This window comes from Mus caroli, unplaced genomic scaffold (assembly GCF_978045245.1).
Source record: "Mus caroli unplaced genomic scaffold, Mus_caroli_1 scaffold_6, whole genome shotgun sequence".
In the NCBI taxonomy this organism is placed as follows: domain Eukaryota; kingdom Metazoa; phylum Chordata; class Mammalia; order Rodentia; family Muridae; genus Mus; species Mus caroli.
The window spans coordinates 56,606,180-56,619,706 of record NW_028227261.1 but is presented as its reverse complement, the minus strand read 5'-3'; the positions used below and the strand labels follow the sequence as shown (position 1 = coordinate 56,619,706).

The window sequence follows — 13,527 nt, the reverse complement described above, 5'->3', positions numbered from 1 at the left end:
TTTGTTGTTCAGATTTAAGTCTGCTAATGACCTATAAATAATTTTCTTCATAATCTAAGAAAAGCTTCCTTTTATCATATGCACACACACAAAGGTGGAACAGAGTCAGTCAGACAGACAGGGACCGGGGATGATGAAAGTGCTCTAATAGCCATTGAGGAAAGTTGCATATACCTGTCACTATAACAAAACACACTGAATTGTACAATGGGCAAATTCATTAGTAAATTGTATACTGGCTATACACTGGATAACTATATGACATGGAAGTTGAATCAAATAAAGCTGTTCTTTTTTTTAAAAGTAGAAGTACCCCCCCGCCATGTGCTCATCAACTGACCAACAGTTTAAGAAATAACATACCAATTCGGTGGAATATCACTTGGCTGTATATAGTATTAAACTTTGATATATGCTAGAATATTGATAAGCCATAAAAAACATGTTGTGTAAAGAAGCCACTCTAAAACTTATCCATATAGTTTATAATTATATTTACAAGAAAGCAAGCTAGTGTTGGCAGGGGCTAGAGAAAAGAAAGAACAGGAGGTGACTGTCCATGAATACTACTGTGGGCAGAAAGATGCACTAAAACTCTTATATGAAGTCTATAAGCTGAAAATATCCATTAAAAAGAGGGTCTGATCAGTGGAGAAATCAAGGTTAACGTCCTAAGGATGGGACACTAGTCTAATAAGCTGGAGTCCCTACCAAAGGAGGAGGAAGGCTGAGGTGTACCTATGGCACAAGCATAAAGACCTGAGTTGGATCCCACAGACACAGCCAGGCATGGAGGAATGTGTCTATAGTCCATGCTGTGAAAGAAACCCTGGACCTAGGGGCTCTTGCTGAACCAGAGAGCTCCAGGGTCAGTGAGAAACCCTGCCAAAAACAGCAAACTGGATGGGTGCTGGAGAAATGGCTCAGTGGTTAAGAGCACAAGTTGTTCTTGCAGGGGACCCAGGTTAAATTCCCAACAGCATTTGCAACTCTATTCCAGATGGTCCAATTCCATCTTCTGGCTTCCATGGACACTGCACATACATGGTAAATAGGCATGCATGCAGACAAAACTCCTATATGCATAAAATTAAATAAACTGCAGTTTTTAAGTGGACAGTAAAGGAAGAGATTCAACAATCTCTGGCCTCCAAACCCGTGCAAGTTAAGTATCAAAGCCAGGACAAGTAGCTAAGTGCTTATTTAACATTTCAAAGCAGACCTGGTCTCCAGGTTTGCACAGAATCCCTTAGTGCTACCAGTTAAGAGTATATGGCTGGCATACCTCACCCTCTACCCTGGGCTGCCCTTCCCCCAAAGGTTCTTCCCTATATAATCCAGGCATCTGGTTACTTGCCCCCTTTCTCTTTTGCTCCGTTTGTACTCTGGCCTCCAAGCTGCTGTACTTGGTTGGCTCTCCTCTCTCCCTTCCGCTTTCCTTCTTCCCAACTGGCTCAGGGTCATGACCACTCTGGACTCTCCCAAATGTGTCTGCCTCTGGCTGTGCTCTCCCACGTATCTATAATAAACTTCCCCTCCACCATACCTAGGACGTGCATGTCCTTTCCTTTCCTTTTGATTTCTTTTTCTCATTCTGTGCACACACAGAGAAATACAAAGAAGACATCACAGACTTTTCTTGTGCACACGTAGTGGAAAGACATGTATGGAAACAGGAAGGAATCAGCTATTATACAAGCCAGAAGGAAAAACTTGCTAGAAAACAAATCACTAGCATCTTGATCTTTGACTTCCCACTTCCAAAACTAAGAACTCCATCTCTATGAAGTCAACAGACCGTGTGCAGTCTAATACAGTGGTCCAATAGGCTAATGTAGGTATGAGAGAGAAACACTCCAGAATCAGAGGACAATAATACCTGCACAATGCTAAGAATATACACTTTTCATTTGTACATTTCAAAAGGATAAAGTCTGGAGCTGGGGTGTGGTTCTGTCGGTAGAGTGCTTGCCTGGCATGTGCAGAGCTCTAGTTTCCCCCCTCAGAACTGCACAAAGCAGGTGAAGTGATGCACCCCAGGGATCTCAGCACCAGGAGGAAGAAGAATCAGAAAACTCAAGGCCATCCTCAACTACACAGTAAGTTTTAGATTAGAAAAGATGAAACTCTGTGTCAACAAATGATGGAAGGATATAAATAAATGTGTGTATATAACCTGTATCAAAATGGCTGTTATAAAAGGCTGTAATATAATATAGACGTCCAGATATGTAGAAAAGTCTATTCAATTTATCTAATAGATTTCTACACAAATTTAACTAAATGCATAAAGCTTTGGCTTTCTAAGAAAGAAAACTGTCATATTTATACACAAAGTAATCTATCTGGCTGAGCTACAAATTTAAGTTTTTCTTCTTCAGTTTGAACTAATAAACCTACTACAAGAATACCCAATAATGGGAAGAACAATTCCCATTATTCAATTACTCACTGAGCATTATTAAGCAGAATTTCTACTAATCCTCTTTAATTCACACTTCCTCATTTGTAAAATAAAGAATACATATTTGTATTCTTTGTTGTATAAAATTACTCCAAAGACAGCAAGAGGTGAGAGAAAACACAAGGAAAACCTGCACACGTGTGTAAGTTACCCCTGGGGCATATGAGTTACCCCAGGGGCATATAAGTTACCCCAGGACATATGACATTGAACTGCCTTCAAGAGAAAATGGACTTCAAAACATTGAGACTAAAACACAGCTGAACCTACCAAAACTAAGAAACTTGCTCTTTGTGATGGTTTGTATATGCTTGGCCCAGGGAATGGCATTATTAGAAAGTATGGCCTTGTTGGAGTAGGTGTGTCACTGTGGGCCAGGGCTTAAGACCCTCACCCTAGCAGCCTTCAGATGAAGATGTAGAATCTCAGCTCCTTCTGAACCATGCCTGCCTGGTTGCTGCCATGCTCCCACCTTGATGATACTGGACAAAACCTCTAAACCTGTAAGCCAGCCCCAATTAAATGTTGTCCTTTATAAGACTTGCCTTGGTCATGGTGTCTGTTCACAGCAGTAAAATCCTGACTAATACACTATTTATAGAAAAAAATGTTTATTGGGGGACATAGTGGAGTGCATCTTTAATCCCAACAACACTCACAAGGTAGGAGGATCTCTGAGTTAAGAGGTCAGGTTAAGAACCTGTTCTATTCCAGGACAGTGAGAGATACAAAATGAGACTCTGACTCAAAACAACAACAACAAAATATTTTTTAAAAGAAAAAGTTTTGTCTTCAAAACTCCCCATCAAAAACAATGGCCATGTTAGAGAAATGCTCGAGAAATGGCTAGAGAAATGGCTCAGTGGTTAAGAGCATCAACTGCTCTTCCAAAGGTTGGATATGTTTATTAAAGTCCTCTCCTCAAGGCTCAAGATAAATGCAGAAAAGAAATAGGGCGATTATAGTTTCTGGCAAGAAGCATGTATATACTGTTAATCTTTTTATGTCCTTATTACACAAAAGCTTTCTTAAGCTAGAATTACTTTGGAAAAGAAACTTTAAGGATACAGTGAAAGTCCTTAAAAGCTTGTTGGGTCTTTGATTTGTGCTTACAGGGGAATTCAGTTTGCTGTGGGTCCCTGCCAACAGTTGATTTTCTGACCGGTCAATAAAGAGCCGGCAACCAATGGCTGGGCAGGCAGACAGAGGTAGGACTTCCATAGGATGGACCAAGCAGTAAAGGAGCAGGTGGGTGAGCCAGCTGAACTGTAGGTGCAAAGGGGAAGTGGCCCCATGGGAGGGCTGCCCAGAAGGAAGCAGGGCAGCAAAGATAAAATACAGATTAGAGAGTGTTAACTCAGGTATACTGGAGGGGAGTGTGTGCTAGCTGTGAGGAGGTTTGGAAGTGCCCAACCATTGAGCTAGCTTAGGGTATATTAAAAAATAAGGCTGCAAGTTTGTGCCTTTTATGTAGGGACTCCAGAGCATTGGGGTGTGTGGAATCACACCACCCCAGCCAGGAAGAGTGGATTAAAAATTTACCACAACAAAAACCTAAATATATAGATACATGGTTTATTGAGAGAGAAACAAAGAGTCTTGTCTCTTATTCAACCCAAGTGGCCTCAAGCCGTGTTCCTCATCTGCAGCCTACTGAATGAGGGATTACAGACATGCATTACATCCTGGTTGCTATTTCAGTTTTATAAGCCAAATAATATTAATACAGTAGTCTCTTACTTATGTGCATTTTCTTCTTTTCTGAATAGTTGTTCGTAGTTAGATGTATTATGTGGGAAGCATTAAATATAAATAAACATTTTTCTAAAAATAAAAATAAATATGTAAAATCTGAAAAAAAATAATCTCAAAAGGAAAAAGAAAAAACTATTCTTGTAAGGACAAATACACAAGCATCAAGTCTAAAGTTTGTTATACCAGGAATCAAAGCATTAGCCCAGGTAGCAGAAATGATAAAAGAAATACTCACTTGAGTGATAAACATTTCACAAGAAGTCTTTGTCCGAAGTGCTCTTTGGGCACATCAGGGACACTGAGCCTTTCGATTGGTTCTTCCTGCATAGTGAGAAAAGAACAGCGCAGTGGCTACTTAGTATAGCCTGTGTTTTGTTTTTAAGACTTTAAGCATTCTAGCGTTTCTGGTCTTCACAGTTAAACACAGGAAAGAAAACCATATCTGTCTATAAATGGAAGCCATTACATAGCATGTATTCTCAGTCACAGACGTTCCTCATAACTGAATCCCCACTACTGAGAGCATATTTAATTCCTAAACCCCATAGCTGTTCCCAACATCATAGTAATACCACATACAAATCATACTCCCCAAAGAGGTACACAGCCCTGCACATGGTAGGAAAGAGCTCTGCCACTGAGCCACACTCCTGGCCCACTTCACTTCATTAAGGCACCCAAGCAGTCCTTAAACTTGTGATCTTCCTGCCTCAGCTTTCCAAGTAGCTCAGATGACAGGCATGCAGCACCATGCCTGGCCTCCTTTGCTTCTTTTCATGCAAAGTCAATACCTCATCTGGTGATGGATGCAAAGCAAACAGTTCCTTGTGGCGGTTTGATTTCCTTTGGTCATCATTCTGATGGTCTATTTCTTCATTTGGAGTTCGATCAAGTAAATTAGGAAGCAAGGCATCAGGAAGTGAATTTTTTAAGTCAAAGATACTGCAGGCCCAGCTACCCCTTGGAGTATCATCTATTGACATCGACCGTCTTTTAAGGTCATCCTGTTATGAAAAAAGTTAAGTTATACATCTGAATTATTAGTTAACTAAAACTACTCTCTTATAGTCACTTAACAATACAAGCATTACTTGCTCATCCTGGTAGCTGCTGCCATCGGGAGCTTCATCAGATTCAAAGACTTGTCTGGGCAGTCCTTTTTGCCTTTCTTTCTGCTTATCCAATGTGTTGGGGTTAAATCCTGTTCCCAGTTTATGGTATCTATTAAAAATAATATCAATTTCTGAAAATCTCTCATGCTGAGCATAATCATATATATCATAATGATTTCTTCACACAAACATGACTGGGATCTATCCTAGCAGTTCTCAGTGCTAACCCAGGATTTAAGAAACTGTTCATCCAGAGCTCCTTTAATCTAAATAAAGAGGATTATCCACTTCTGAAAGTAAAGCCTATTTTTCTTCCCCCTCATGCCAATGATTTTATTCAGAAATCAGTCAGCTAAAACCAAACAAACAAACAACAGAAACAACCAGGAAACCAAGGTTAAAAAAGTCTAAGTAAAAAAGAATGATTTTTAATAATAATATAAAATGTTAATAATATAAACAGTATATAATATATTATAAGCACTGAATTTATGTTTTGTTTTGTTTTTGAGACATGATCTCACTATGTAACTCTGTCCTAGAACTCACTCTACAGACCATGCTAGACTAGAACTCACAGAAATCCACCTGCCTCTGTCTCCTGAGTGCTGAGATTAAAGGCGTATGCCACTATGTCTAGCAAGCCATGAATGTTTTAACTTTCGTAGCAACTCATTATTGTATAAAACCTCTCAATCTATACTCACAACATAAAATGAAAAGCAATAAAATACACATATATAATGCTTACACACACATGGAGGTTGAGAACGTCTAAATTAATAGAGCATACTTCCTTTTTGTAACAACACATAACAAACAACCTAGTAACCAAGAACACTGCGTCATAGTTTTCTGATGTTTTAACCACACACCTCTTCTATTTTTCACAGAGACCAACATCTTCTAGTCCACCTTTTTGTCTCCCATTTATCAATGAAGGTAACAATATTCAGTGTAACAGGAAAATTATAAGCTTTAGAGTCTGCTGTCCTAGCTTCTAATCCTGGTCACCTCACTTTTTGGTGTGTGGGAACCTCAGAGAAATTAATACTTAACTGCTTTGAGTCTGAGGTGTCTTATCTGTTGAAACCATAAAAGCTATTAAGCATTCAGTACTCAATAAACTACCTAGCACATGATAATTAGCAATTAATGTTAATTCCCCTCCATTATGCCTCAACCAGTGATGAGTCACCACGATTCTAAAATAACTAATAATCAATCAGTCAATATCTCTCCCCTCCCACAACTAATACCTTTATTAATATTTTTGATTATAGGTTTCCAACCCATATGCATAGAAGTAAAGGTTTTCCAATTATCTGACGAGAAGAATTACATTTCTCTAGCAATGTAGCAAATCTGGCTATTAGAACAGTTGCAAAAATTCTGTGTTTACAACCATTCTATATAAAGAGCAGTAAAGTGTCCTACAACAGGTCACACTTAAACTAATAAGGTTATCAGGGTTCTCCTGCACACTGAGACTTAACACAGCCTTAAGCCTAACGAGATAGGACAGCAGCCAAGAGGGCAAAACTATAAGCAATGGACACAACACTCTTTACATTTATTTATATTTGTTTATGCATATGCCTGCATGTAACTCTGTGCACCATGTGCATGCACTGCTCTCAGAAGAGGATGTCAGATACCTGGATCAGGAGGTAGAGATGGCTGTTAGATGCCAGTGTAGCTAGGAACCAAACCCAGGTCCTCTGCAAGAATAGCCAGTGCTCTAAACTAGAGCCTCCTCTCCAGCCCCACATCACTTATGCTAGTAGTATTTAGCACAGATTATTCCATCAGTGAAAACTGCGTTATAATCAAACTGATCACTGCTTGTTCTTATGTCTCATTTAGAAAACCATGGTTAAATGTTCCAGAATGAAGACCCTTCTTCATTGTGTGAAGTACTAATGAAAAATAGTTGCATTTTATTTTTCACATCACTTAATATTTCAAAAATACTGTTAGAAAATTATTAACTATGGCATAGGAAAGATTATTTTCTACAAACAGGTACCTAACTGGATAAATGTAAAGGTCCAGGACTTAAAAGTATTAAGGCAGTTAAAAAAAATAGCCGAGAATATGGTTGTGGTGGCACACACATGAAATCTCATCACTGAGGGCAGAGTCAGGATCACAAATTTGAGGCTCAGCAGAAGTACACGGGAACGCCTTTAAAAAAAAAGACCTTCAAATACCTGTGTCTGAAAGCTGGCTGTTAAATTTAAGTTAGCTATGCAAGTTTTACAAAACTGCAATTTTTTTTGAAAAAACAAAAACAACAATATCCATCACGACTTTCTAAGAGAATTAGACTACAGAATTATCATCATTACATTCTATCAGTTCATACTGATTCTCAACAATATAAGAGCAATATTCCTTCAAGCTTAATATTTTATAAAGAAAACATATGGAACTTCACACAGTATTATGTCTATGGGGAATGTTCTTCTGTTCTGACAGTTCTGTTTAATGGATAAGTCTCACAATTGTTACAAAATCTAACTAACTTAATAACATTTAAAACTTCCACTAAGTGATGATTTTTTAAGGTTTACCTATTTCATTTTATGTGTATGAGTGCTGGCCTGCATGTATGTAATAATGTGTATGCCTTGTGTCTGTAATTGGCAAAAGAGGCCATGGAATACCCTGAAATTGGAATTCCAGATAGTTGTGTCATGGGTGCCAGGAACCAAACTTGTGTCTTCTACAACAGCAGAAAGTGCTCATAACTACTGAGTCGTCTCTCAGCCTCTGCTCAGTACTGTAAAATATCATAGTAAACAAGAGACTTACTTTCTGACCACAATTGCCCAGTCTTCTGTGTAACTTCTTATACAATCTCTAACATGTGGGTCCATTTCACTGTTTAAAACACAACAAAATATACTCATAATTTAGGCAGAAAAGTAGAATGTACACAGAGTTATTACTGTTAGAAGGACTTCCAAAAGGGGATCCAAGGGAAGAATACAACAATGAATTTAATAAACATTTTGTAGTGTTTCTTTTTTTTTATAATAAGAAATACCATAAACGTATGGCTTAAGTAAAGTAATGAAAATCGTCCTCCTATAGTTACACTGAAGCTAAAACATGGTGAATGTCTCCTTACCTTTCTTCAGGCACAGCTGAAACAAGGGTCCTGCAGTCCCTAGGACTATACACAACTTCAATATCATCTGGAGGAAATTCAACCAAATCCCGCAAAGGCCCAGAATCCACAGACAACGGGTGAGTGATGAGGTAATCTTCCAAATCCACAGGATCGACTGCTTCGGTAAGGGGCACCTTAGCAGAGAGGAGTTTGCAAAGGAAGACGTGAATGAAGAATCTGACAACTTCTAAGCCAAGGAAGACAGTGAACATGTTTTTAGCCTAGTTCTCTGGAAAGTGTCAGCAGACATGCTGATCCTAAGACTCAAAACCCAGCCTCAAGCTCCCAGTGCCTTCCTCACACTCGGAACCCTCACGTACAGACTCTCCCCATAATTCTCACATTAAAAACAAACTAGTAATTAGCAATCTCGTTACACTTCATGGATTCTGTGTACTCACTTAGAATGACTATTACTTTCTTTGGAATTTCTATTGCTGAGTTTCTAAAAGCTGCCTTCATTTTATCTGTTGTTACTGGGGATCACTCTAGCAAATACTGTGACCAGACTGTGGCAGGTAAAGCTCCCAAAACTCTCCACACCCTGACCCATGGCCACTGCACATGCTAATGTAATGGAAATAAAGTAGAGGGAGAGTCTTTGCACATGGTTAAAAGGCCCAAGATGGAGACACTGTCCTGCATGATATGGTGTTCCCTACACGCAGTCATCAATGTTCATTAAGGAGACAAGGGTGATCTGGGCTGTGTACGCTGGGGAAGAAGCCATATAAAAGGAAGCAAAAAGACATACTTGAAGATTCTAACCTTATAGATTAAGACATGTATGCATGATGCATGTAATTCGCCTGATGTAATTGTCATCTCAGAGGTTTGCTGCCCCTGCCTGCTAACCCAGGCCTAGTCAGGAAGCTTCTAACCTCTATACAATCTAATCTAGGCCTAGAATGTTTTCAGCCTCTGAGACACAAGCTGAATAAGCTCACCCTTTTCTAGTTCTTTCTGGTTGACTGGTTCAACTCACCTATTCTGCTCAAAACTCCTCTCCAAGCTGATTCAATCTGGCTTCTCTCTGTTTCTCACTGAGTTACTCTGCGTGGCCTCCTACTAACTCAAGCATTCTGTTCTAATCTTCTGACTCCTTCTCATTCTCTAGCTCATTCTGTCTTCACCTGTGTCTATCTTGTTCTCTCTTCAACCTATCTATGTAAAACTGTCCAGGCAAAATTGCCTCCTTTCCCTTGTTGCTCTCTCTTATGGCTTCCCTTTCCTCTCTATTCTTGTTAGAGTTGGGCAGATCCTATCCCATCAAATCTTTCTCTGATTCATCACTTTTTCTGCTATTCAATTAGACATCACTTTCAAACATGGGTGCCTCCTTCTACAAACTAACTTTACCTTCATTATTTGGGATTAAGGATGAATATTACGTATTTGTCAGTATTCCGGCCATAGGGATCTAAGGCGTGGGCTAAGGTTAAGCCACACCACAACTACAAACAGGTTTTTCCAGTAAACAACACAATCTCCAAGTTTACGGTGTGATCACATATCCTGCAACAGATGCAGCCTCAGGTAAAGAAATGTCAGGAGCCACGAGAACCAGGAACAGGCAAGGACTGATTTCCCCTAGGACTACCGCAGAGGCTATGGCCCTGTCAACCCTCACTTCAGTTAACTTCTGTTGGCTTCAGAAACTGTCTCCCATAGTTACTGAGTAAACGTCTATTGTTTTGAGAAATCCAGTTTACAGTCACTTGTAATAGTTTAGTAATAACACTTAATACTCAGGCATAAATATATATTATTAATAATAAAACATTCATTGTATTTTGCTCAAGCTGGAAGTGTACTTTTGAAAGATTTTGAAATTGTGTGTGTGTGTGTGTGTGTGTGTGTGTGTGTCTGTGTACATGTATAGGTGAGTTCTTCTCTTCTCCCGTATAAATTCTCACAACCTAACTCACTGTCAGACTTTGCCACAGGCCCTCTTACCCACTGAGCCATTTTGAAGGCCCAAGTTCCTGATTCTCTTGCTTCGTTGGGATTACAGGCCTGAACCGCCTCGCCTGGCCCAACTAAATCATTTACAATTATATAATTACAATTGCTTCCTCTATCTCTGGTAGCATTTCCTGCCTTATGTCTGTTTCTCTGCTTTGCTGTCCGGAATCTGAGTCTTGTAGGACTCTGAATTCCTTGTGTGGTAGTGAGTGGTGCCTTCCTGATGCCTCTGTTTCTTCTTTCTCACGCTGCTTCTGTCTGGGGTCATTTTGTGTCGATCTTAATTGTTTCCACTATTATTTCCTGTAGTGCTTTTTGTTGATGAACAAATACTGCACAGAGGTGCCCATAGATGCCAGAAGCTGGAAAGGGCTCTGAGCAACCTAGAATGAGTGCTAGGAAGAGAACTTAGGTTCTCCGCAAGAGCAGTACGCTCTCTTACCTGCTGGCTCATCTCTTCAGCTCTAAAAGTACACTTTTTACTTCTCGAATTCAAGGATGAAAAAAATTCAGATGAAATATCGAAAGATATATAAGTGTGCAGTTTATAGATCAGCAAAAATAAGGACATGTTATTCACAAGATGTTCAATGGAGGGACTGGAGAGATGGCCTAAAGGTTAAGAGCACTGGCTATTCTTGCCGAGGACCTAGACTGGATTCTAAGCCACCTGCATGGTGGCTCACAACCATCTCTAACTCCAACCCTAGGGAATCTGATACCTCTTCTGGCCTCAGAGGGCAATGCATCTGAGTGGTGCACAGACGTATATACAGACAAAATGTCATACACAGAAAACAATAAGAATGCTCAGCTGCAAGTGGTGGTACGTGCCTTTAATTCCAGCACTTAGGAGGCAAAGGGAGGTGGATCTCTCTAAGTTCAGGGCCAGCTTGATCAACATACAGGAGACCTTTAATCCAGCCTTCCTCAGAATGGACAACTAGTATCAGGTAAAGATGTATTTTACTGCTACAAAGTAAACAGATGAACATGTAAACCATAAACACCCCCAAAAAAGTTGCTGTTATTAGCATTAGTGTCTGATTTAAATATCTCCCAAGACCTTTCGAGATCAAATTTCTAAATATGACAAAAAGACAAAAGCCAACTCAATTTGAAGAAATGTTAAAAACCTCATAGGATAAACAAAGAAATGGATGTCAAGACACACTAAAGTAAACTCCTAACAAACCATAGGCAAGATATTTTTTATTTTACTTTATAATCAACGATCTGACTTTTAGAAGACAAATTACAGTAGAATTTATCACCAAAAAACATAGCAGTAAGAAGACTTTGTTGTAGCAGTTAATTTCAGTCAATCTGTTTGGACCTGAGTGGTGGTGACACACACCTTAAATCCTAGCACTCAGGAGGCAGAGGCAGGCAGATCGCTGAGGTAGAGACCAACTTGGTCTACAGAGTGAGTTCCAGGAGTGCCAGAGCTACAAAGAAACCCTGTCTCAAAAAAGGAGGAGGAGAGGAAAGAGCAAAGAGGTTAAGGAAGGAGGAAGAAGGAAGGAGAATGAGGAAAAAGGAGGAGGAAGAGGAGGAGGAGGAAGAAGAAAAGAAGACACTGAAGAAGACAAAGTTGAAGACAAAGAAGCAGCAGCAGCAGCTCTTCCTCCTCCTCCTCCTCCTCCTCCTCCTCCTCTTTCTCCTCCTCCATGGAGACAGGCAGCAGCATCTCATGGTTTCTGAATTTACAAAGGAAAAAGGAAGAAAACAAGTCTGCCTGGTCTAGTGAGATGTAGGCAATGTTCCTGTTACTGAGGCCAAGACTCACTCCCATCCCCACACCTTCCCCACTGTGGTAGGCTGCATCCTCAGACCATGAACCACAGTAACACTTTCTCCCTTAAGTTGCTTCTTGCTGGTTATTTGGCTATAGCAACAAAGAAAGTCATGGAATGGAAATAACAGTTTTCAAAGGGTGGGGGATAAAAGACCTATTGACTCAGAATTGTAGACTGTATAACTGTAAACTAATCACAAACAGCTGTAATAATAAAGGGAAATCAAAATATATCCCTATAAAAAATCTTTGTTGCCTACCCCGCAAGGATGCTAAAAGAAATTCCCTGTATAGTAATAAAGAAGGAAACACTACCACCCACTGGGGCACGTTTACTGTTGATGTAAACTTTCAATGTTTTCTGGCACACCATCAGAGGTTCTGGTATAAGCCAGGTAGGTGTGTTAGTCCAACCTGTAATCCCAGCACTTGAGAGGTTGCATGAGGATCACAAGTAGACACTAGTGGGGTACTAGTGAAAACCCTCCCTCAAAAACAAGTATGAGTTGTACTCAGAAGGAAGAATGATAAAATACAAGACAAAGGTTTGCTTGGGGATGATGAAAATATTCTAAGTTGACTGTGGTGGGAATTTATTAAATCCCATGGAATTTAATTCTTTACAACTCAATGAAGCCATTTTTTAAAAGTTAGAGCAGAAATTTATCCATTTGTGGAAATAGAAAATAAACATGTCTACAAGAAAGCAAGCAGGGCCTTGAAGTGGAGGTAGATGTGAATCAACTTCCAAATAAGCCAACAGAGTGAACATAGTTCAAAGTTAGGGGGAAGAGTGCAAGAAGATGGCCGAAAACTCAAGTGACCTAAGATGGAATCCCACATGCTGATGCTCCTGAATTTTGAATGAACCAACTTTAAAAGTGTTTTTAAAACCAACAAGGAAATAACAGGCACCAGACAGTAGATGATAGCAAGAAGTTACTGTTGGCGTAGTCAAGTGTGATAGTGAAATGCAATCAGTAAGGAAACACCAGCGTGCAGTATTCTATCCTCGGGGTCCCTGAAGACTCTCGTAATCAACAAGCACCTTTTCAAAGAGAAACTGAATCCAACAAGCAATGTACACCCTTTGAAAAGATACTGTTCCTAAGAAAATGTGAGAAAACCACTGCAGAGCACTTAAGTACCTGAATAATCAACCTGGTGCACAAATTTAACTGAACATAGTCGATTACACTGTGCACACGCTCTGGCCATTCGGCCGCACAGGCATGAGAGACAAGCAGAGACAGGG

The 13,527-nt window shown here is 39.8% G+C and overlaps 1 protein-coding gene across 5 annotated transcripts in view; it reads right to left on the bottom strand.

The window, feature by feature from the left end:
- The window catches only part of Dock7 (dedicator of cytokinesis 7), a 196,552-nt gene that overhangs the window by 149,694 nt on the left and 33,331 nt on the right, over window positions 1-13,527 (bottom strand). For all 5 annotated transcript variants that reach the window (XM_085839169.1, XM_085839170.1, XM_085839171.1 and 2 more), the window contains exons 3-7: window positions 8,468-8,643; window positions 8,149-8,217; window positions 5,311-5,440; window positions 5,011-5,223; window positions 4,455-4,540 (exon numbers count right to left, since the gene is read on the bottom strand). In XM_085839169.1, the coding sequence (XP_085695295.1) occupies window positions 4,455-4,540; window positions 5,011-5,223; window positions 5,311-5,440; window positions 8,149-8,217; window positions 8,468-8,643 (674 nt within the window). The remainder of the gene's footprint in view (window positions 1-4,454; window positions 4,541-5,010; window positions 5,224-5,310; window positions 5,441-8,148; window positions 8,218-8,467; window positions 8,644-13,527) is intronic.